The sequence below is a fragment of the Parasteatoda tepidariorum genome, chromosome 6, assembly GCF_043381705.1.
Source record: "Parasteatoda tepidariorum isolate YZ-2023 chromosome 6, CAS_Ptep_4.0, whole genome shotgun sequence".
Classification (NCBI taxonomy): domain Eukaryota; kingdom Metazoa; phylum Arthropoda; class Arachnida; order Araneae; family Theridiidae; genus Parasteatoda; species Parasteatoda tepidariorum.
The window spans coordinates 21,939,341-21,962,691 of NC_092209.1; the positions used below are offsets into that span (position 1 = coordinate 21,939,341).

Here is a 23,351-nt window from a genome sequence, read left to right on the forward strand (position 1 = left end):
CATCAAAAACTATTCGAAGTCTCCTACAAAGTTCTTGGTTGTAATAGAACGTTAAGGCCACAGATCAATTTTCATTTCCGATTTTTAGGGGGGTGACAGTAAGACCAAGAAAAAAAATGAAAAGCTTGTAGTAAAACCATTTTAGTTACAGATAGTTTTCAGGAGCAGATATTCATTCTTTCTTTTAGTCTAATCATCAATTTTTTCATAGTCTTGAGAAAGAGACTGTTTTATATTTATGTCGTAATTGTAAAAAAAATTTTTTACAATAAATTTATTTTTCTCAAAAAGTAAAAAAAAAGCTAGAATGTAATGCCTTTAGGGGGTGACAGTAAGACAGAAAAAAATGAAAAGCTGGTAGTAAAACCATTTTAGTTATAGATAGTTTTCAGGAGCAGATAATCTATTCTTTCTTTTAGTCTAATCATCAATTTTTTCATAGTCTTGAGAAAGAGACTGTTTTATATTTATGTCGTAATTGTAAAAAAATGTTTTTGCAAAAATTTTATTTTCTCGAAAAGAAAAAAAAATTCTAGATTGAAATACCTATCGCTTTTGCTCCTTTCCGTCTTGATATATATATATATATATATATATATATATGCTTTCAGATCTTCATTTTTCACTGGCACTTTTATGAAGAAAAGAGCAGGGATGCCTCAGGCGATTAAAAATTTAAAAGTTGGAAGGAACTCAATTCTTATTTATGTATTTTTTATTTCCTTAAAAAATAAATGGTAACTACCACTAGAACTTCGTAGCTGCCAACAATTATTTATTTTCATATTTAAAGTGGTAGCGAAACTCATGATATTCTATTAACCTTTTTGAATTATGATAATAAATTATAAATAAGTTTGACCAATCATCACTATATAAAAATAATTACAACTAATGTAAAAAAGTAACTACAATATAAAATATGCTACATAAATCTGTTAGTTTTAATCTGTTTTAATAAAAATTTGATCATTTTTATATTGTACCAATCCCTTCATATAAATATAAAATATATTTCAATGATATATACCCCAAATAAATAAAAAAAATAAGAAAATTAAATAAAAAAGTAAAATATATGTATAAATGTATAATGCATACTGATACATAAATACTGAAAAGCAATATTCTTACCTATAGATTTTTACTTAATCTTGAAAAAGCTCGGATGCAAAACTTTTACAGTCAGGAAGTTTAGAACGATTTGAACATAAAAGAAAACTACAAAACGAACTAGATTTTTGTATACATGAAAAGAATGCTAAATTTAGTGGGAAAAAATGCTTGGGACCTAAATCAAACCACATTATGAAACGAGAAAAAATGCAGGGACAATATTCTAGGAACAACTCTATAATAAATCACAGAGCTCGTTTCAATCACAGTATGTTAGTAGAATATATTCTGTCCAAAAGCAGTGTCAGTGTCTTAAGTATTTCCGAACATAAACTGAGCTGATGTTGTCAAAAACAAAAACTTCCTCTTGTCATGCAGTCATTTTTTAAGGATAATATTAATGGATACATGATAAATCTGGTATAAGCATTAATTAGAAGAAATATGGAATATAATAATAATATTCTCTTTTATTTATAGTCTGGACAATTTATCTAGGAACTGAGCAGTTTCGAGCGAGTATTAACATCTCTTTCTGAACCTTAGAACAGGGAATAGTATAAGAGATCGTATGTCCATGTTAAATTATCCAAGTCTAAAATAAATTCCTCTAATATCAAAGAAAGTAAAGAAAAAATTTTCATGCTTAAAATATGTTTTATATTAAAGAACTTAATTTTTTTAATGTAAGTTTTACTTAAAAACTTAAACTCAACTTGTTTTTTACTTAAAAACGAAAACTTTAGGTCTAGTAATATTTTTTAATTTGACTAAAGTATATTTAGGCATCTGGTATATAAACAGTAGATCAATATATTCTCTATCTGAAATTTAAATTTCAAAACTACTCTGGATAACCGTAACTGAATTACAACAATTATAAGAAATAGTATATTATTAAGCTAAAAAGTGCCATTTGTTATAAAAGTGTTAAGTGTATACATAGATGCCAACCTGCTCCGCTTCGTAAAATAGTATTTTATAGTGGTAGCTAAGCTTAAGTTAATTTAGTTTAGTATTTTTCATTTCAGGTAACTTTTCCACTACTACTTATAAAAAATTCAGAGTATTATATGAAATCTAACTTAATTTAAGTTTCTCCCGTGATCTTCCTTTTAGAAAATAACCATAATTATCCTATTTCTACAAATTGTACTATTTAATTCACTACCAGTTTATTAAGACTTTAGCTGAGAGTGGAGCAGTTGGCATCCGTGGTGTAAAAGTTTAACAAGTAGAGCCTATTAAAAACAGCCTGACAAATAGATAATTTTAAATACAATCAAAGCAGTCAACTTAATAAACTTTTCGGGAAATTTTCGTTTTGTGGTTGCTTTGTTTTGTTTTTATGAATTATTCTTTATTTCGTAAATTTGATTTAAATTTATTTTCCACAACACTACTTAATAAATGATTCAAAAATTTATATATAACTCTACTTCATTTAAACTCTCTGTGGGGAGGCTTGCAAAATGTAGGCAGAAATTACTTAAAATTCTGAACTGTTCGTTCTTATAATTGTCTACCACTCTATGAAATATTTTGCAAAAAGCGTAGTTGTTGGCAGGCACAAAAATGTTTGCAAAATTACCAGAAATGCTGAAAGCTTTAGTTTTTAGTTGGCAGTCCTGTATAATACGATTATTCGCGCGGAAGAGGAATCATAAATACATTGAGTTTTTTATTACTGTTTTTTTTCATAATAAAAAAATTGTGTATTGTCTAATAGGAAAATAAAACGTTGTATTAAAAATTAAACAAATTTTTGTTTGATTTTTTCTGAAGTTAGTTTTTTTTTATATATGTATGTAATTTTATTTTTTGGCGACTTATAATCATGCTTTCGAAAATTCACCCCTTTAATTTAATTTTTAAGATTGTTATGTACACTTATCCCTTCTTGAAAAAGCGCCTACAAATTAAAAAAAAAATTTTTTGATTTTTCTGAAGAGCTTCGAACAATCATTAGCATAATTGCCGTTTTTTCACTTTCTGGTTAAGATTCTTTGTAGTGGTAGCGAAATAACAATTGATTTTAAAATTGTAAGCGAAAATTATTTTAACCCTACAAAAAATTTATTAATTTTAAATAATAGAGTTAGAACTAATGTATGTTCATGTAAATTATTTATGCGTATTGTTGGTCGTAATTATTATAAATCAGCAATGTTGAAAATATTGATGTACATATTTTGTTAGCATTTTAAAAGGAAAAGATAAACCAATCGGACTCATTGACGTCAACTCGAAAGTTTATTCTTTTTTAATCTCTCAGTTTAACTATAACGTTTTATTATTTTTGTATTTGTATGGTTCTTTTTAAGATACATTTAAATAACGGGTGGTATGCTAAAACCATCTCCATAACAAACTTGACCTGTGAAACCTATTCATTTTCCCATGTCTGCTCCACAAAAACTTCAAATGTATCGCTTTTAACAGCTTATCATAGGAATCCTTTATAGAAATTCGACTGTTTTAGAAACAAGTTCTTCCTTAACACGTTGAATGCCATGGGGGTCACCGGTGACAGACACTGAGTTTATTCGTAGCTCCATGGGGGTCACCGGTGACCAGCGAAGCCAAGATTATTAGAAACACATGATTCGAGTAAATTTCCAATTTTTTTACATTATTATCGTTACTAAAATGGTTTGAAGAAATTAATGCAATATAAAACACACAAAAATAGTTTTACTTATATACCCAGAGATGCCAACTTGCTCCGGACAGCGAATAAATATTTTCAAGTGTAGTTTATTAACACGTTGAAGGCCGCGTCAGCCATCGTTAGCTGACACTGGACTTTCCATTTAGGCTGCGTCTGCCACCGCTTGCTGACACTGACCTTTCACGTAGGCAGCGAAAAACAGCTGGCTGACATCGTATAACATGATATAGAACTATAAAATTTACACTCTTTAATAGAATTGCAGAAAATTTATTTAAAACTTACTTAATTATTGTGATTCTTGGTTTAATAAATTCAATTTACTTGGCTTTTATCCACCACTATTTCTAAACAATTCGTAGGATTATATAATTCACCACTTTCATCAGTTATGTAGAGATGCAAACTTGCTCCCGACAGTAAATATTTATTTTAAAGTGGTAGTTCATCAATTGGAATTCTTGGTTTAATAAATTCTATTTAGTGGATTTTTATCCACCACTATTTCTTAATAATTCGTAGGTTTATATGATTCACCACTTTATAGTACTAATATCATGCAATACCTTTTAAAAAGCAAGCAATAATAGTCATATATTTGCAAAATTAGCTTTTTAATCATTTACCGTATTTTTAATTATTTTGGCGTGTCCGGAGCACTTGGCATCTCTGGTTATGTCATGCTAAACCTTTATAAAAACTAGCAAAATCTGTCTAATATTTGCAAAATTTAGTTTGTAGTTATTTACCGCTGTGGCCTGAAGGGCAAGACCTGTAAAATTAGCTTGGCGTCCAAGGTGTTAATTGTGATTCTTGGTTTAATAAATTCAATGTAGTAGATTTTTATCCACCATTATTTCTAAACAATTCGTAGTGTTATATAACTCACCACTTTCAGAGATGCTAACTGCTCCGGACACGCCAAAATAATTAAGAAAGTGGTAAATAACTACAACTAAATTTTTCAAATATTTGACTATTTTTGCTTGCTTTTTAAAGGTATAGCATGACGATAGTACGGTAAAATGGTGAAATAGATAAGCTTACAAATTATTTAAAAATAGTGGTGGAAACAAATCCACTAAATTGAATTAATTAAACCAAGAACCACAATTAATAAACTACCACTTTCAAATAGATATTTGCTGTCCGGAGCAAGTTGGCATCTCTGCACTTTTTTCAAATATGTTATGCTAAGCCTTTTAAAAAAACTCGCAAAATCTGTCTAATTAACTTGTAATAAATTAACTTGTAGTTATTTACCGTTGTGGCTATACGGGCAAGCCATGTAAAATTAGAGTGGCATTCAACTTGTTAAAATACATGCGAACTTATTATGAAGATATTCTTATGTCTGTTTAAGAGTATTGTAACAGATTAGAGTCTGTTTAATTGCTTTAACTTCTGGTTCTGTATCTATCCAATTTTGCTTCTTCGTAGACCCAAAGACAGAGAAAATCACAGATGAAAATAAGAGAACAGCAATGACAGTTCCAAACACAGTGTACCATTCCTGAAAACTTTGCTGAAAGTAAGGAAATTCATATTAACATGTTTATTGTAATGATATTTGTATCTTATCTAATCGGATAGCTGAGAGAAAGAATTAAAAGAATTGAAGTAAGTTACATTTTCAGAGTGGCTATAATGAGGATCAGAAGAAAAAGTGATAACCAAACTACTTTACTGTAGATAATTAGAGTGGGGGGGGGAGGCTGATAACCATTTGTTTTATTTTATGTAACACTATCAAAAAACAATTCAGGTACATTAAACATTCCCATATTGAGGCTATCACTTTATGCTATTTTCAGTGATTAATAAATGCCTCAGAAAATGTCACTCACTTGCTTCCTCCACTAAGGTCTTCAGTTCTAATAACACTCAATTAGACAATATTCTACCAAAAGGCCAAATTTATCGCTTTCAATGAGGAGAGATTAATACTTTTGAGCACTAAGAATGAACCATCCTGCTCATACATATATTAATGTGAGATGCTAAAATTTGAGAAATTTATGTTCTGGTATTGAGTAGTCAGTTTTAAACATACGCAAAAAACATCCCTCGACTTATTTAATGGACCAATTGTAAATACTAACGTTTCCCTTTCTGTACGTGACTTAAGAGGTCATCGGGAATATTTTTCAGTATTTTCCCTAATTTTTATTAAGTAGTACTTCAATTTTGTATCATATATATATATATATATATATATATATATATATATATACATANTTATATATATATATATATATTGTATATATATTTTTATATATATATATATATATTAATGATTAACAAGACATTTAAATGGTTCTGCGGTACATAAAAGATTCCATAAATGTACTCCTTGTTGGGCTAGTGCACTTTTGCATTCTTTAATTTAACTACCACACAAAATGTTGAAAAATGCAATAAATTCCGAGTTGGCAGTTAATATTTTCGATGCAATAACCGATTTTCGTAGTTTTGGGAGGGTATCGTAGTCTTGGGAGGGTTTCGTAGTATAGGGAAATGTATACACCTTGAATAAAAAATATCTTTATCTGAACTATGAAACTTTCTGTTTAGACAGTAATGCACAGGTAACGAAAAATTTAAGAAGTGACAAAATGTCAATTTACTTTTATTTCCTCAATTTATTTAATTATAATTACCTCCATGACACACATTAAAAATTATTCATATTAAAAAAAAATTTCTTTTCATACTTTTTTGATAGTAACCTGAAAGAAATATTCTAGAAGAAGTTGCGAATTTTAAACTCTTTTAATAGATTTTTGCTTTTTAATAATCACCACTTTTTACATTTTAGTCGCTCTTGGCATTCCTGGTTTAAGAGGCATTTTTATTTTCCTACAGGGAAATTTTCATTGAAATTTGATCCTAAATAATTTTGATCGCCTCGGTACTTAAATTGCTTCATACGTTTAATGCCATGCGGGTCACCTGTGACCGGCACTGAGTTAGTTCGTAGACCCACGAGGGTCACCGTTTACCGGCGAGGTCAAGATTATTAGGAACACATAATTCGAGTAAATTTTTAATTTTTTTTATATATTATTATTGCTACTAAAATGGTTTGAAGGAATTAAAGCAAAGTAGAACACGCAAATATAGTTTTATTTATATACACAGAGATGCCAACTTGCTCCAGACAGCGAAAATATATTTTCAAGTAGTAGTTTATGAATTGCAATTCTTGGTTTAATAAATTCAATTTAGTAGATTTTTATCCACCACTATTTCGAAACAATTCGTAGGCTTATATAATTCACCACTTTTTTCAGTTAAGTCATAAATCTTTTATAAAACTATCAAACTTTGCCTAATGTTTGCAATTTTAGATTGTAGTAATTAACCGTTTGACCAGACGGGCACCCCCAACGTCTCCTACAACTGAAAGCCTCCTCACGGTTTTTCTTAGGTAGTCCGATTAGACCACTATGAAAGTAAATCAGCTAATGAACGAGCCCCTTAATACGAAATCTTGTAAAAATAAGAAAGTGGTACCAAATATATGTCTAAAAATTTGTTTAATTTATGACTATAATTGGTTTGTCTCATTTACTTGTCTACCACTAAAGATTTAATTCTCAAATATACATGATGAATTTTTCTCAATCACGATGAATTTTTCTCAATCAATTTCATTTCACTTTTAAAATAGTCTGCTCAGACTACTTATGAAAAACCGTGTGGAGGCTTTCTGATGTAGGAGGTGATGGCACACCATGTGAAATTAGTGGGGCATTCAACGTGTTAAAGATAAAATTAAATACATATTGCCGTCATTTGCCGGGAGTTTTGCTTGCCAGTTAAAAAGAAAAGCTTTGCGTAAGCATTTTATATCACCACATATTTAGGTATGTTGTGCTGTTATAAGAGCTGAAATATAACTTTCTGTTTAATTTTTAATTCATTTTCACTATAAATGTAGGGGAAAGCTTGTACTTTTGGTTGGCATCAATGTGTTTTTATGTTTTTTTTTCATGTACAGAAACAGCAAAAGCATAAATCGTTCTCAGCTGTCTATTGGTTTGCCCTTGGAAATTAATGTCTGAAGAAATGTAAAGAAAAAGTAAAAGCTTTAAATTAAAATTTAAAATATTGTCGACGCTTAAATCCATCATAACCTGATTAAGATCATCCATCTTCGAAATATTTGTTGGTTGTGCTAAACAAAATCATTACGAAGTCTGTATCCTTATTTAAATAGTTGTGCAAGTTCATATTTGTTCATTCTGCAGGGATGCCACAGGTGACCAAAAATGTAGAGTGGCGATTAATTAAAACCGCAAAACCTATTCAATGGTATAAAATCAGTAACTTCCTTAAATCAGCAACTTTTTAAAATCAGCAACCATTTTCCTCTTATATGAATCTGGAGCAATGTAATGACAAGCCACATTTTCAAATTGTGCAATAAAGGTTTTTTAAAGCCTTCAGTCAAAAAAAAAACTATAATTTCCTTATAAGTGCTAAAATATTTCTATGTATTAAGTCATCTAGTTATCAGAGCATTTGGTAAAAATGCTTCATATCACTATATTGCCCTGAAGTCTTTCATTTGCATTAGATACTTTTTGTATAAGTAATGTTCATGTTATTAAAACTTACATGTTCATTAGTAATATACCCTACAAACATAGGCGCTAAAAATCCCATCATACTTGAAAAAGTATTGGATATACCGTACAATGTACCTAGAATATAAAAGAATAAACGTTATTCTTATCAAGTATTCTCCATTCAAATATGATATTGATTTTAACTTTTTTTTAAAATTTCTAGTCATTCCTTTACCAGTAGTTTTCTTTTAATAATAAAATATAAGCAGCTTTCTACATTATGGAAAAGATAAGTAATGTTAATTTATCACTATCATTTTATAAGTGTTCAAGAAATGATTTTTGTAACCCTTGCCATCGAGGTTCTTTCTGCATTCAAATAAAGGACGCAACCACTAAGTTAGCAAGACAAAATACATTTTGCACAATTTCAATGGTTACTAAGCATCAAAGTGTAAAAATTTGGCATTAATAGTGGTAGGTAACTTATGGTGCCTATAATTTATGGAACTTTGATTGCAAAGGGTTAATTATTTAAGTCATTAACATCAAGTTAGTTAGTAATTAAGGAAATTTGAATAATGAATATCCGCTTCTCTTAGATTTTAATAAGTGCAAAGAAGTGAAAATTTGGAAAATTATTGTTTAGAAGTGAGTCGTGTTTGGAAGATTTTACCTTTGATGTAGAAAAAGCCAACGGAGTTTCATACTGTATTTCATAACTATAAGCAATTATTTTTTTAAATTTTTTTTCCAATGCCCACCTGTGTTAACATCCGTCAATTCAGGTATATACAGGGCGAATTTGCTGGCCTCTCTTTCAGGGGCACCACATTAGGTGGGCCAACGTCGCTCCCCCAGTGAAGACCGATAGTACAGAGAAGGAAGGAACATCCATGCCTTGCCTGGGATTCAAACCCAGAACCTTTCTGATGCAATGACACTTCCCTGCCCCCTACACATTTCGGTCGGCCTATAAGTAATTATAATGATAAATATAATATTTTTTTAAACTTATTTTGACCTAAATTACTACCTAACTAATGAAAAATATCATTAATAAAAATTCTGCGTTAAATGTATGTGCCATATGGATATAAAATTGGTACATCTTAGAATTATCGTATGTCGAAAATTTCAAAATAAATCAGCTTTTTTTTTAATAAAGTAAATAAAAGATAAATTTAATGTATTCGCTTTGCTTTTTCGACCACTACAGTCGAAGTATAGTCGTATACTATAGTCACAGTTTTGAACAAAAAATGTATCTTGCAAGTCAAGAAATCATAGTCTTGAGCCAAAGGTCTATCACGTAACTTGAGTTTTTAGCTAAATGACTATCACAGTCACAGAATTCTTTTACTTTTCAATCAAATGCGAATTATAGTATTGAGAAAAATGTTTATTACATTCGTAGGGGAAATATATTTTCAAATTCAATGCGTATCATATAAGTAAAGGAATTATAGTTTTGAGACAAATATCCAATGTTTCTCAATCCAAACGCAGAAAAATCTTGAATCAAATGTGTATCATACAGAGAAATTATAGCTTTGTTCACTTACCAATGTGAATTACGAACAAATTTATATCGCATACGCAAATGAATTATAGTTTCAGTGAACTGAGCATTAAATACATAAAAAAATCATGGATAAGAACCAAATTTATGTAAAGCGTTTTTAGATCTGAGCGTATACACACATAAAAGTTATAGTTTTCAGACAAATGTATTTTATATTCGTAGAAGAATTATATATTCAAGTTAAATGCGTATCATATAGAACAAATGTCCAATGTTCCTCAATCTAATCATTTAGGAATCGTACTTTTGAATCAAATGTGTATCATGTAAAGGAATTGTAGTTTAATCACATACCAATGTGCATCACTTACGTAAATGAATTATAGAGTTAGTGAACTGCTCATCAAGTACGTAAAAAAATCAAAGATATGAATAAAAACTATGCAACACGTTTTTAGTCAAACGCTTACACACTTCAAAATTATAGTTTTTAGCAAAATGGGTATCACATACCTAGAAAAATAACAATTGAGATTAAATGTATATAAATTAAGATAACAATAAATCAGATATTTCTCATTTTGCCGTACATGATTTGTTAAAGAAAAAAGAACTGAGAAAGGTACTTTATAATTATTTCTTAAGAATTTCATGCCATGAGAATATAGAGAAATGTAATAAAATAATTTATTATTTCAGGGTTCTCTCGTGGGAACATTGGAGTTTTATAAAAAAGTATTAATGAATTAACAGCAAACGCTTTTCACAATTTATAGTTATTTACTTATTGTACAAAGGAGTGGACAACTAAGATTTATATACGCCGTGGTACCATTCTGTCCCGGGAAAATCTTAATATTTATTCAATACAAATGCGATTGTATTCAAACCAATATACTCACCTGCATATTCTGGAGATAAATCTAAATGATTAATATTATAACCACAAACGGCAAATCCTATGATGGGTACAGAACAGATGAAAAAAATGGTAGAGAGTACAGCATTGCATCCAGCTAAGCAAACACCAACTAATCCAGCCGAAAACCATAAAAATGCTGTAAAGAGTTCATGATTATTTGACTACAAACTAACGACATGAACTGAATAAGAAATTTTAAGTACACAAAAATTAATTTTTTTCATGGGGGAGGCATAAATATACGTATATTGATGATGGGATATAACATGATAAGCAACGTTTCTGTTAATAAAATAAATGCTGCATTGATATTACTGAGGAACAAATTGTTTGGTGATTTTATACAAGTACTTCATCTTTTTTATTTCGGATGTGAGGACTTGAGGAAAAGTTGGCAGGTATGTAGCTTCTTCCTCAGCTTTCCTGGCCGAGCAGTATCGCCAGCCAATCGTTGTGCAAAGAGTGGAGGTAGCTGGTTCGAATCCCACTGTTACCCTAAATGTATTGTGTTACCTTCTCTTCTATTTTACAAAGGTTTATAAGCCTGCAAATGTATGTAATTCCGATAAAAAATAAACCGTTTCTTTCTATGTTGAGGCTTTTGAAATGATTGTAAAATTATCAAACGTTCTGAAAGGTTTAATTGCTAAGTGTCCACCACTCTGTTAAATATTTTCAAAAGCGTAGTGATTCGCAGCACTGAAAATATGATGCAAAAGACATGCATACATAAACAAACTTGTAACGAAAATATCCAACAGAACTAAGCGATACATCAGATATATGAGAGAGATTTGATGCATCAGAGATATGAGGGCCCTGTCACTTTTTTTTTAATATAAAGCCACCTTTTGCATCCTTGTATTCATGGACGGAATTTTCCGCTATACCTAATACAATATTTTTACATAATAACAAATAAGTGTATGATAATATAGTTACTAAGCATTAAAATATAAAGAGTTGAGTGAATATAAAGAGATGATGGGAGGGTAATTTTGATGTTCCATTATAAGGAACACAGCAGATTGCAAAGTGTTGAAAGAGATACTCCCATCGTATAAGGCTACTATACTAGGAATCTAATTCACACTAATTTTACATGGCTTGCCCGACTGGGCATACGGTGAATAACTACAAACTAAATTTGCAAATATTAGATAGATTTTGCTAGTTTTTTTAAAAGGTTTAACATGTCATACATGAAAAAAATGGTGAATTATAATAGCCTACGAATTGTTTAGAAATAGTGGTGTATAAAAATCGAATGAAATTAATTTATTAAACCAAGAATCACAATTAATAAACTACCACTTGAAAATATTTATTCGCTGTCCGAAACGAGTTTGCATCTCTGTGTAGATAAATAAAACTATTTTTGTGCATTCTATATTGCATTAATTTCTTCAAACCATTTTAGTAACGATAATAATATTAAAAAATTAAAAGCATTAAAAATTTACTCGAATTTTGTGTTTCTTGGCTTCGACGGTCACCGGTGGCTCCCATGGCGCTACGAACAAACTCAGGGCAGGTCACCGGTGACCCCATGGCATTCAACGTGTTAATACAAAACTTAATCATGAAATAAATGAGGTGACAGTTTTTATATTTTGGAAGAAAAAAACTTCCACGCTGGACGCTAACTTATAAATTTCATTTTTATCAATAATATTTTGCCTTCCACATTACATGTGCAAAACTACATTTGATATTTGGAAACTAACTTACGAAACACGGTGCAAAATTTTCTGATGAAATTTACTGTGGCGTAACCCTTACGTAACAATAAGTTAGAGGTAAATCCAACAGTAATAGCGATCACAGCTTTTATTGGAAATGGGATTGACGAGAGAATTCCATTCTAAAAAAAAATATTTAAATTATATATAAAAATATGATTAATTCTATGAATGTTGCTTGATTGTTTATCAAATCAATAAATCAGAATAAATTGAATAAGTAATCCCAAGAAACTGAAGTGGTAAGATAGTACCTAATTGAAAAATTTCATACGTTTTAAGAATATACCAAATTGAAATGCAAGTCGACATGTTTCAAGATCATCAAAAAATTTTTTTTTACTCTGATTTGCCTCTCAGCCACTGCATACCTGCCAACTTTTAATCCATTCCATTATGAATTTTCCCAGTGGTATTAAAATGGAATTAAAACTTCAATTTTAAGCAAACAAATACGTTGTATTTGAGAAAACTTAAGTTGACAAATTTTAAGCAAACAAATACGTTGTATTTGAGAAAACTTAAGTTGACAACCAAGTTAGTAACGCATATTAATATAAGTGCTTAATTTTTGAAAGAATAGTGGTGATCAATATCATTTAAAAATTAAGATTATAAAAGAAAAAATAGTATATAATTACTACCACTTTAAATATGAAAATAAAATCTTCTAGAAAATCCGGAAGAGTTGACAGGTATGCCACTATGTTTTCGGGTTCTTTTTTAGATCTTTCTTTGTTCCTCGGCTTCTCTGGTTTTTCTAGTGTTTGTTTCTTGCCTTTATCTTTCCATTTTTTGTTGGCAATTTTACGTTTTTTTTTTCCAAATCATTTTTATTTCGTTACATTCACGTTTGTAGTCTTGAAAACGGATGCCTATTTTTGATGCGCTCGAAATATCCAACTGTCTTTCCATTTTTGTATATTTTTGAAGCGTATGAAGTTCTCCCATCAGGCAATAAATAAATTAGGTTTTCCTTTCATATGAAGAACTATTCAATTAGATTTTTTACAGTACATATTACATTACTTCAAATTGAAATATTGAATCAATAGTTTTGAATCAAAGTAGCATGAATTTTTAATCCAATTACTCTTATCATTGTTTTATTGCGACGCTTGCTGCTTTCGAAAACAAAAGATACCGATGGGACTCTATTATTTTACTTTTTTCTTTTCAGATATTCTTTTTAAATTCTGTAAAATCTAATAATTAGGTTAATTTATGAAATTTTAAGCATTCCATTTCTTCCAAATAATTGGGAACCTTTATATTTCACTTTAAATTTCTAAAACTTCTAACAACAGGGATACCAAACCTACTCCTAGCATTCATGTTTCTCATGTCTTTTCCTTCGTTTGATTATCCTCCCACGACGACGGTTTCTAAGTAAGATGGTAAGACATGGTTTCTAGAAGATCACCGTTGTCAAGCATCAATCACTGCGATCAGTTAGTGGGTGAGAGATCGTTTTACTCAGCTAGAGAAAGGAGTGCTTGATCGGATTTCACGTCGGTCGTTAGGGTACCAAAGAGGAAGAGCCATCCTCTCTGCAGAAGAACAAAATTGTGATGGCATGACTTCAGATTATCCTCAAAGATGTTTCCAGACAGTCACCCTTAGCCCATTTTTTAAATATAGTACGATGTAAACATGTACTGGTATAATTATATCTCATACCTTATTGATTAAACTACTTTTAGGACAATCTGAAGTCATGCCGTTCCGCCGGCCAGATGGCTGAGCAATTAGCGTGCCTGACTGCAAATCCAATGACTGCGGGTTCGAATCCAGCGCAGGGCATGGATGTTTCTCTCTGTGTGTTGTCCTCAGTTGTGCGTGAGGTGTGAATGTGGCCTACCCTATTAAAGGGTTTCTGTGACAGTGTGCCGTGGGTAATGTTGCTCGCCTCCGTGACTTTGGTCATAAGGTGCTCAGCAAGCAACGCAAAATGAACAACACCTGTCGCCATCTTCCATGGCTGAGAACGATAAATTCGGTGCCTGCCATTAAAAAAAACTTTCCGTTTTTGGCATTTGGCAGTTTTTGACTTATACAAACTAAATTTATATTATTTACAAAAGAGTTTTAAACACCTTCGTTTTTGACGGAATTGAAATTTATTCCGGGTCCGCCTAAAAGAGACTTTAGTGCATCGAACCAAATAAAAAAAAGAATAATATTACAAATACAATACATTTTTACATCACATTCATAACTAAGAAAATAAAGAATAGTGAATAGCACGTGAAAAAAATATTTCAGAATGATTATAAATAACGCATAGTATTTAACACCAACCTTTTCTATATCAAAATGCAATATTGTCGCAAAAAAGGTGGGTAAATCATTCAGGATAATATAAAGGCCCCATTCAGAACCAACCTGAGTTATGATAAGAGCTATGAATGGTATTGACGTCAAAACTTTCAGCCAAGGCAAGGGTGGAACCTGTTAAAAAGATACGTGTCTCATTTTGAATATTTAAAGAGTTGTCTTTTATAATGTCAGGGTAATATACCTGGGTATTCATATCTGATCGTTGATTGGAAATTATATACTTTAATTCATTTTCCGTTATCAAAGGATGAGTGGTAGGAGAGTTTGTAACCAGCATGCACCAGAAAATAGCCATAAGACAGTTTAAGAAACCTTCAAAAAAGAGGATGATCGGTTTCAGGAATTGGTTTGTATTAAATGCGGGTAACAGTTTTGTGATTGGCTAAGAACCTACATTTGCCAAAGAGAAACAAAACAAAAATATCAAGAAAAAATAAACATCGACTAGATATCTTTATTTAACGGATAATATCGTAAATATTATTGCAGGTTTTTTTTTCCAGCTTTTTATTAATGTAAATTTAGTGTTAAATATTCATTATATTTTGTAACAAAATTAAATAATTAAAAGCAATGTCAGCAAGAATTAACGCTAAGTTATTTATATTATTATCCATATAAATAAAAATGAATGCGTGTGTGTGTTTGTTCTTCATAGACTCTTAAACCATCCGACCGAAAGCTATGATATTTGGAATACAGATAGTTCAAAGCACGAGGAGGGTCACTGTCGACATTAGAACATTCTACGACAATTCGTAATGCCCGTTTTTCTATTTGCACAAATAAAGATAGCCATTTTCAAAAATAAATAATTAAATAAGATAAAAAAAATTTCTTTGGATTTTGTATCAGTTGAAATCAAAATTATCTGGTCTGAACTTCATACATTGAAATTTTTTAATTATTTACATGACAATAACTGTTCCCAGACAATACTTTCTTGTCTATGATAATAACAAATATAGATGCTTATAACCAGCATTTGAATGGTTTCTTTTAGATTCAATAACCAAATTATTATGCAATAAGAACTCAAATAAATAAATTCTGTAATTGAGTCAAGGATACCTAACAGTTTCACGAAAACTATTGCACTGGACATTTTTTTAAAAACTCTGTTGACCCTAATTTCTGCTATCTAATTCATCTTCATAATGTTTGCAGCTCTGCAAAATCCAAAGCAGAAGTAAAACACCAAAATTAACGTTTTTCATGAGGTTCAAAATATCCCCTTTTGGCTGTTTGAGGTACTTCCATAATTATTTATTTCATTAATCAACAGAAAGCCATGGAAATTTGATGGAACTTAAAAACAATTTAGGAAAAAATAAAACCATGAGCTTCGAAACTTACGTGTATTTTCAAAAATAACATAACATCAATATGACCCCAACGGCACTTCTAGAATTAAACAGCTGCCCATGACCAAAAATGTTATCGTAGGCAACTAGAGGCGCTTCAATATCCTTAAGGGTCTTCTTGTCGTTATTCGAACTGGTACTTTCATTTTTCAAAGTATTTTAATATTAGCTTTCTTTTAGCCATTGTCCAAAATTGCATTCAAATATGTACCATTTCAGCTGTTTTATCGTAATTTAATGATTTGGCGAGCTTGTCCAGTTAATCATTAAACCTACTAAATTCTGAACATTATAATAACATAATAATTTACATAAATTCTAATTTTAAACCTACTAAATTCTAAAAAGAAAATTTCCACAAACATTCATTATAAAACTGATTATCATAATTATTTTTAATATGGTTTTCACATGAGCATTTTTTGAAATATTTTGACATTAGCAAGAAAAAAATTATATTTTTTATCGAATTTTTCTCTCGCAGAATAGAATATAATGCAAAAATATTTACCAAATAAGTAGAAAACTGAAGGCCATCCATTAAATAAATCTGAGTTACAAAGAAGTCCAGATATGCTCATTCCAGTTAGTGTTCCAATGCTGAGCCCACTTCCGACAACAGCACCTAAAGTTCCTCTCTCAAAATCAGGAAACCAGTTACTGAAGACAGTGTACAATGATGGAAGCATCGCACTCTGAAAGCAGATGAAAAACATTCAATCAACACTCATATTTTAAATATAAATTGCTTAATACGAAGGTTGTTATTTAAGTTAGAGACGTTTTGTTGTGTACACTAATAAGGGAAATGTGATTCGCTATGAGTGCTTGCGTCGTTCCTTGGGAACAACTGTACGGTCATTTATGTGTCTTTCAATAGTTCAAATGTAACAAATCACTAGCTATGCACAAGATACAATCAGTGATGCGTTTTTAGTCAGCAAAAAACCTGTCTGCTACAGACATTCACTGGCAGATTTGAGAAATAGCAATAATCCCTGCCATGCAGATAGCAAACCTGACAACTCTTCCGGATTTTCCGGAAGATTTTATTTTCATATTTAAAGTGGTAGTAAATATATACTTTTTTTTCCTTTATAAATTTAATTTTTAAATGATTTTGATCACCACTATTCTTACAAAAATTAAGCACATATATTAATATGCGTTACTATCATGGTTGTCAACTTAAGTTTTCTCAAATACAACGTATTTGTTTGCTTAAAATTGAAGTTTTAATTCCATTTTAATACCACTGGGAAAAATTATAATGGAAAGGATTAAAAGTTGGCAGGTAAGAGAAAGGGAATTTTGTTACTCTATGACAATGACTCATTCCTCAGCTCAGATCCCACCTTTATTGGACTCTTTTGGTAGGGAAGTTTTGGACCCCCTTCCCTACAGCCCAGACCTTACGCTGAATACTTATCATTTTTTTCCGATATTTCAAACACCATTTTAGCGGTAATCACTACAACGATGACGAATACGCGAAAACTGCCTTGACCTCTTGGTTAACGGAGCAGGTGACAAGTTTGAGTGAAGAGGGTATTCTAAAACAAGTGGTAAGGTATGATGAGTGTCTAAACAAACTTGGCAACTATGCTGAAAAAAAAAAGAGAAACGTATGTAGAATTTAAAAATAAATTTGCTTCCTAAAATTTTTTTTTCGTTTGGTTTTTATTTTTAAGCGGTCCTCACTTAAGAAACAACCCTCGTATTTTTCTTGCTATTTTTGCAAAATATTTGTTAATATTTTTTTTCTTCAAACCGTAATATTTTAGTAAAACAATTTAGTATGAGGTACATTGTGGAAATTCAATATGCGGAAAGATAACAAACTACATAAGATTGAAAAAGTTATGAGTAAGTAAAACTATAAGACAAGCAAATATTGAAAATTATCACAGCTGTTTCAAAAGTGTAAAATTTCCTTCGTTTCTTCGTATTAAGTGCTAAACATAAATTATTTAAGCAATATAATAAAATCCATTAACACTATGCATTTGAGGGACGGTGTAAAAAAGCAAAAAAAAAAAATTTATCCATGTTCATATTCAATATTTGGTCCTGTTTCCTCGAAAGAAGATTTCAACATCAACTTCTGGGCATGCTTTCCTCAAGTCTTTCTAAGACACAAATTCTCATCCACCCGATTTTCAGAAGATATGTGGGTTCTGGTAGTAAAATTAGATAGTTCTTGCTCCGCTCTAATTTGGAGATATAACTCATTTCAGATGTTCTCGACAGCTTTGAGCTCAGGGTTTCAGGCAAATTATTCTACCCTATTAACCCATAGCTGCCATATAGTAGATATTCTTCTTCACCGATATTCCACAAAATATTTTACTAGACGGTAAATAACTACTAACGACAGTTTTCAGATTTTCGGTTAATTTGACCAAAATTTTAAAAGACTCGATGCGGAATAACTGTAACAAAGTGATGTATTGCCTAAGCCTTTGAATTATTTAACACGTTCACGCCGGGGTAACCCACCGGTGGGTCACGTTAGATTTTCTCATCTTGGCAGCGCACCGGAGTAAAAACTGGTAACAATAAATTTCATTTTTTAGTTTTTTTCCGGGAATAATAAAAATCCATAACTACCAATTGTTTTTAACGGATGCAATTTTTTGCTGAATTGCTTCTTCGCCGTGATAAATTTCATTACAGTGAATTGTTATTGTTGAGAATGGATTAACTCCTCCCGAATATTATCTAATATTGAAATAGTTCTTCTACCAGCATGTTCTCTTTTCCCGTACCAGTATTTTCACTTTTCCCGACGTGAACGTGTTAAAGGTAGTGCTGAGTATAGAGGCTATAAATCAAATTCACTAAAGAATCTTACATTAAAAGACTAACACACGAAAATATTTATCCACTGTCCGGAGCAAGTTGGCATCACTGGTTTAGAAGCAAATAGATTAAAATTTTGACTGTATTTGACTGAAATTTTGTAATCGTTTTGGAATATTAGTTATCAGATTGATAGCCCTGCTCCGGAAATGGTTTTAAAGTCCTTCCCTTCAAATAGTCTTTTTAAGTTGCACGTATAACGTTTTTCGGAAATGACTTTATTACCTGTGACACACCTTGTAGCACTCGTACTAACACGATAGCAGTGACACTGTGCCATGCCGCCAACGGTGTGAGGATTGCCATAATGGAAGCCAAGAAAGTGCCGACGGCAAATACCAATTTGCCGCTATAAATTTCTGCGAGCCTTCCTCCTATAATTTGGAAGCAGCAATAGCCATAGTAGAAAGAACCAAGAATGATGCCTTGAGTTGCAGGTGTCCATAGAAATTCACCATCCTAAGGGTACAATATTAATGTGCTGTGTGCAAATTAATATTTCTGCAGAATAATCAAGCAATTTTAAAAGTAATTAGAGTTTATGATAGTTTATAAGAAATCAGTTGTTATTTTAATAAAAAAAGTTGTTAAATTAAGGAAAATAAGCTGGCAAATGTATTACAAAGACAGCTTTTGTCGTTGCACTGAAATTTAGGATTTCAAGTGAACATTATTATCAAAGAATAAGCGAACGAGGAATTAAGCTCAAAATTTGCGTCAGAATCAGTATCTCTACCCAGAGAGAATAAATCAAGATAAAAAATAAATAAATAGGAGCATTCAAACTACACTAATAAAAGTTTTAAATAAAGAATTCTGATTCACCTAGTGCTATAAGTATAATTTATAAAAAATTTTTATTTTAACTAAAAATGGCCTCAATCCGTTTAACCTTCAGGGATAATGGAACAAATAGTATCTCATTTAAAATTAAGCAAATCCCTAACGTTGAAACGTCTTCATATTGTTTAATTTTGCCCATAAATGCAATTAACCACGATTTTTTTTCTGAATAATTAACTCTCTTTTGAATTAACTTTCTTTGAAAAAAATTATCTTCCTCACAAATTGTTTAAATGCAACACCAAGCCCAATATGATGCTTTAAAATAGGAAGGCAATGAGTATGTCTTTTCTTAGACGCCAAAATGACCCTGCCCAAAAATTCCGGATTCTTGAAATTAAGTATTAAAATTTCCTGAATCGATATTTCAATCTTTTTTTGATATTTATTCTCGATAATGGTCGTTAAAAATCATTTTCTGACCAGTAATTAAAATTTGACTGCTGTTGTCATAAAAAGATTTTCACTAAAGAGTTTCTTATTTATTTATTCATTGTTTTTTATAGCCTTTATACAAACGCGTGTGATCTTGCCCAATACGAGTATGTGGTTTTCAAATCTGGAATTAGTTTGTTTTCTATTAATGCAGATTTTTTTAACTGACAGTTTTAGTCAATTTTTCTCTGAAATCTATAGGAATAAAAAAAATTATATATAGCAGGGAGTTACGTAAATATTGTGACAAACCTTTGGAGGAGTTAAGGCACATCACCTGGATTAAAACCGCATGAGAACCCATACCCGGAAATATCGTCGAACTAGGCTAGGGGAGCTTTCCAATTATGACCTGTTTAGAAGCACACAAAGAAACAGAACCTAGGCGTTGTATAACATTTCCGGGTATGGATTCTTGGACAACTAATGTTATGTCTAATCTTCCCTTGAAGTTTATCGCAACATTTGTGCTGCCCCCTGTGAAATATGAGGTCTTTAAGCTTGTATATTTTTACAAAAATACACAATCATTTTAAAAAAACAATATGTTGGAAAGAGAAACTGATCGCAGACTTGAAATCAGTGATACGAAGGTGCAGTTCATTCACCAGGAGTTTGCACTTCGCTCTGCCTCCTCGGACGCTGTGTTTATTTCAGTGAGGGAGTAAGAGGTGAAACATCTCCGTCCATGAAATTGAGACAACCCTTAATGCGTGCCAAACGCAAACATTGAATTCTATTGTACCTTTCGTTACTCTAGCTAATTGAATATATTTTAAATTTAAAAACTGCTGTTTTCTCAGCAAAATGTCTCACAAAGGACAAACTATTCACTCAAAGGAGAAAAATAGCATTAAATTTATGAAATAGATTATGCTAAAAAAATGCACATAAAGATTGAGAAATATTTACTTTTGTCATACGATCGCCAAACAGAAACCTTGTTCAGAATTGTTCCAGAGATGCCAACTGCTCCGGACACGCCAAAATAATGAAAAAACGGTAATTAACTACAAAGTAAGTTTGCCAAATATTTAACTATTTTTGCTTGCTTTTTAAAAGGTATAGCGTTTAATAAGTATTATAAAGTGGTGCATTATATAAGTGTTACACATTGTAACAATAATTTTTTGAGGCTCTAATAAGACTTTGAATTCTTCACACTCTTTATTGATAAGAACTTTTCACACTCCACGGTTTGTTCTAATAATGTTTTTGGACAAGACTTCAGATTTCACTCTTTATTGATAAGAACTTTTCACACTCCACAATTTGCTCTAATAATGTTTTTGGACAAGACTTCAGATTCTAATGACTATGGGTCAGGATTCTAGGAGCAGATATAGCCGAATTCCAACTCGAGGGCAGAGACACCTATATCGAGAATTGGGGAAGGAAGTATTAGAATGGTGGCAACGACAGTGAAGCGTCCCTTTTCAAGTAATTTGATACCTCAGTTGATGATGTGAGACGGTGAGGAGCGGAGGCTTCGGCCTGCCGTTGTTCTCAAAAGAACGTGGTGAAATGTGTTCGTTACAATTGAAAGAAATTATGATAGTATTCAGGATCCATTTTGATCCGTAAAATTTGTGACTGAATTCATGAGTTAAATTGATCTTAGATTTCTGCACTAATGTTTATAAAATTTGATATATACATTTTTTAATGTATCAGTGACCTCAATATGATGATAGAATAAAATTGTGTATGTAACTCTTTTGTCGTTTTCTTAGGATTATGTTTCTTTTTTTATTTCAGCTTAATTAACTTATATCTAAATTTAATATTTTTATTTCCAGAGACTCTTTATAGCTTTGTACTACCATTATAATTGTTAGTTTAACCACCACGTGTGGTAGTAAGTTTAATCAGTTAATTGCTAGGTTGTTTAGGATGATTGTATCCTATATTTTATATAATTCTATTAATACGGCTAATTTGATTAGGTTTTATTTAATGATTTTCTCATTGTTCATTAATTATATTTTACTTCAACACCATAAATTTTAATTTTTTTGTATCACCACAGCTTTAATAATAATCCTACGAATTATTTAGAAATAGTGGTGGATAAAAATCTACTAAATTGAATTCATTAAACCAAGAATCACAATTGATAAACTACCACTTTAAAATATATATTTGTTGTCCGGAGCAAGTTGGCATCTCTGTTGTTCACGTCATTCTCCCAGAACTTGCGAAATAGTTTCGACGGATATCACGTGATGTAGACGGAGCCAAGCGCCATCTCCTGGTGAACGAAATACAAGTTCTGTTATAAAATCTCATGCAAATGAAAAAAAAATAATTTACCAGTGTTATATTATTACTATTAAAATCATAAATAACGTTTCACAAGAAATTAACAATGATTGATCTAGCTCCAAGTCTCAATTATGTTTGTACAGTAAAATTTATAAAATACTCTCTAAATATTTAAAATAACTTGTTCGTGATTGCTAAGTTTATTAATTTTTGTAAGTTTTACCTTTGTATGCTTTGTACCCTCACTTGTGCTATTGAAGCCATAAATGGACGAACGACAAGACAGATCATCTGTCACAGAAAGATCAGTTTCATTGTATATTGCTGAGTTGTTGACCATGGCAATAATTGACACATTGAGATTTCCTCCTATAANGTGTAAAACCGGTCTGTCAATAGTGTTGCTTTTCAAAAGAATTAAAAAAAAAAACGGAAAAAGTGAGAAGTCTTTATCCCCTATATTAGTCCCTGAGCCGTGGTGGCTAAGAAGTTAGAGAACTCGCCTCCCGGGTTCAAATCTCAGCGATGGCTGGTCAATTCGAATTCCCCAAAAGGCTCGCACCGACCACAGTGCTGACTTAAAATATCCCCAGGGGTAAAGGAATAGGGGTTGGAGTCTCCTTGTCATCAGGCTAACCGTGGGAGAGTTTCATAGTTTTCCTTTCCACGTAACGCAAATACGGGTTCGTTCC

The 23,351-nt window shown here is 31.2% G+C and overlaps 1 protein-coding gene across 2 annotated transcripts; it reads right to left on the reverse strand.

The window, feature by feature from the left end:
* Positions 1-3,350: 3,350 nt before the first annotated feature.
* LOC107441741 (sialin-like) lies at positions 3,351-23,022 on the reverse strand. Of its 2 annotated transcripts, none has more exons than XM_071182094.1 (9): positions 22,883-23,022; positions 19,342-19,575; positions 16,766-16,949; positions 15,072-15,202; positions 14,936-15,001; positions 12,540-12,672; positions 10,789-10,944; positions 8,411-8,496; positions 3,351-5,312 (listed from the first exon to the last, which is right to left on the reverse strand). In XM_071182094.1, the coding sequence occupies exons 1-9, from the start codon at positions 22,997-22,999 to the stop codon at positions 5,136-5,138; spliced, it is 1,284 nt and encodes a 427-aa protein (XP_071038195.1). In that variant the 5' UTR covers positions 23,000-23,022; the 3' UTR covers positions 3,351-5,135. The 2 variants fall into 2 exon arrangements, with proteins under 2 accessions (XP_071038195.1, XP_042909067.1); XM_043053133.2 differs by having other exon boundaries at positions 14,852-15,001.
* Positions 23,023-23,351: the final 329 nt, after the last annotated feature.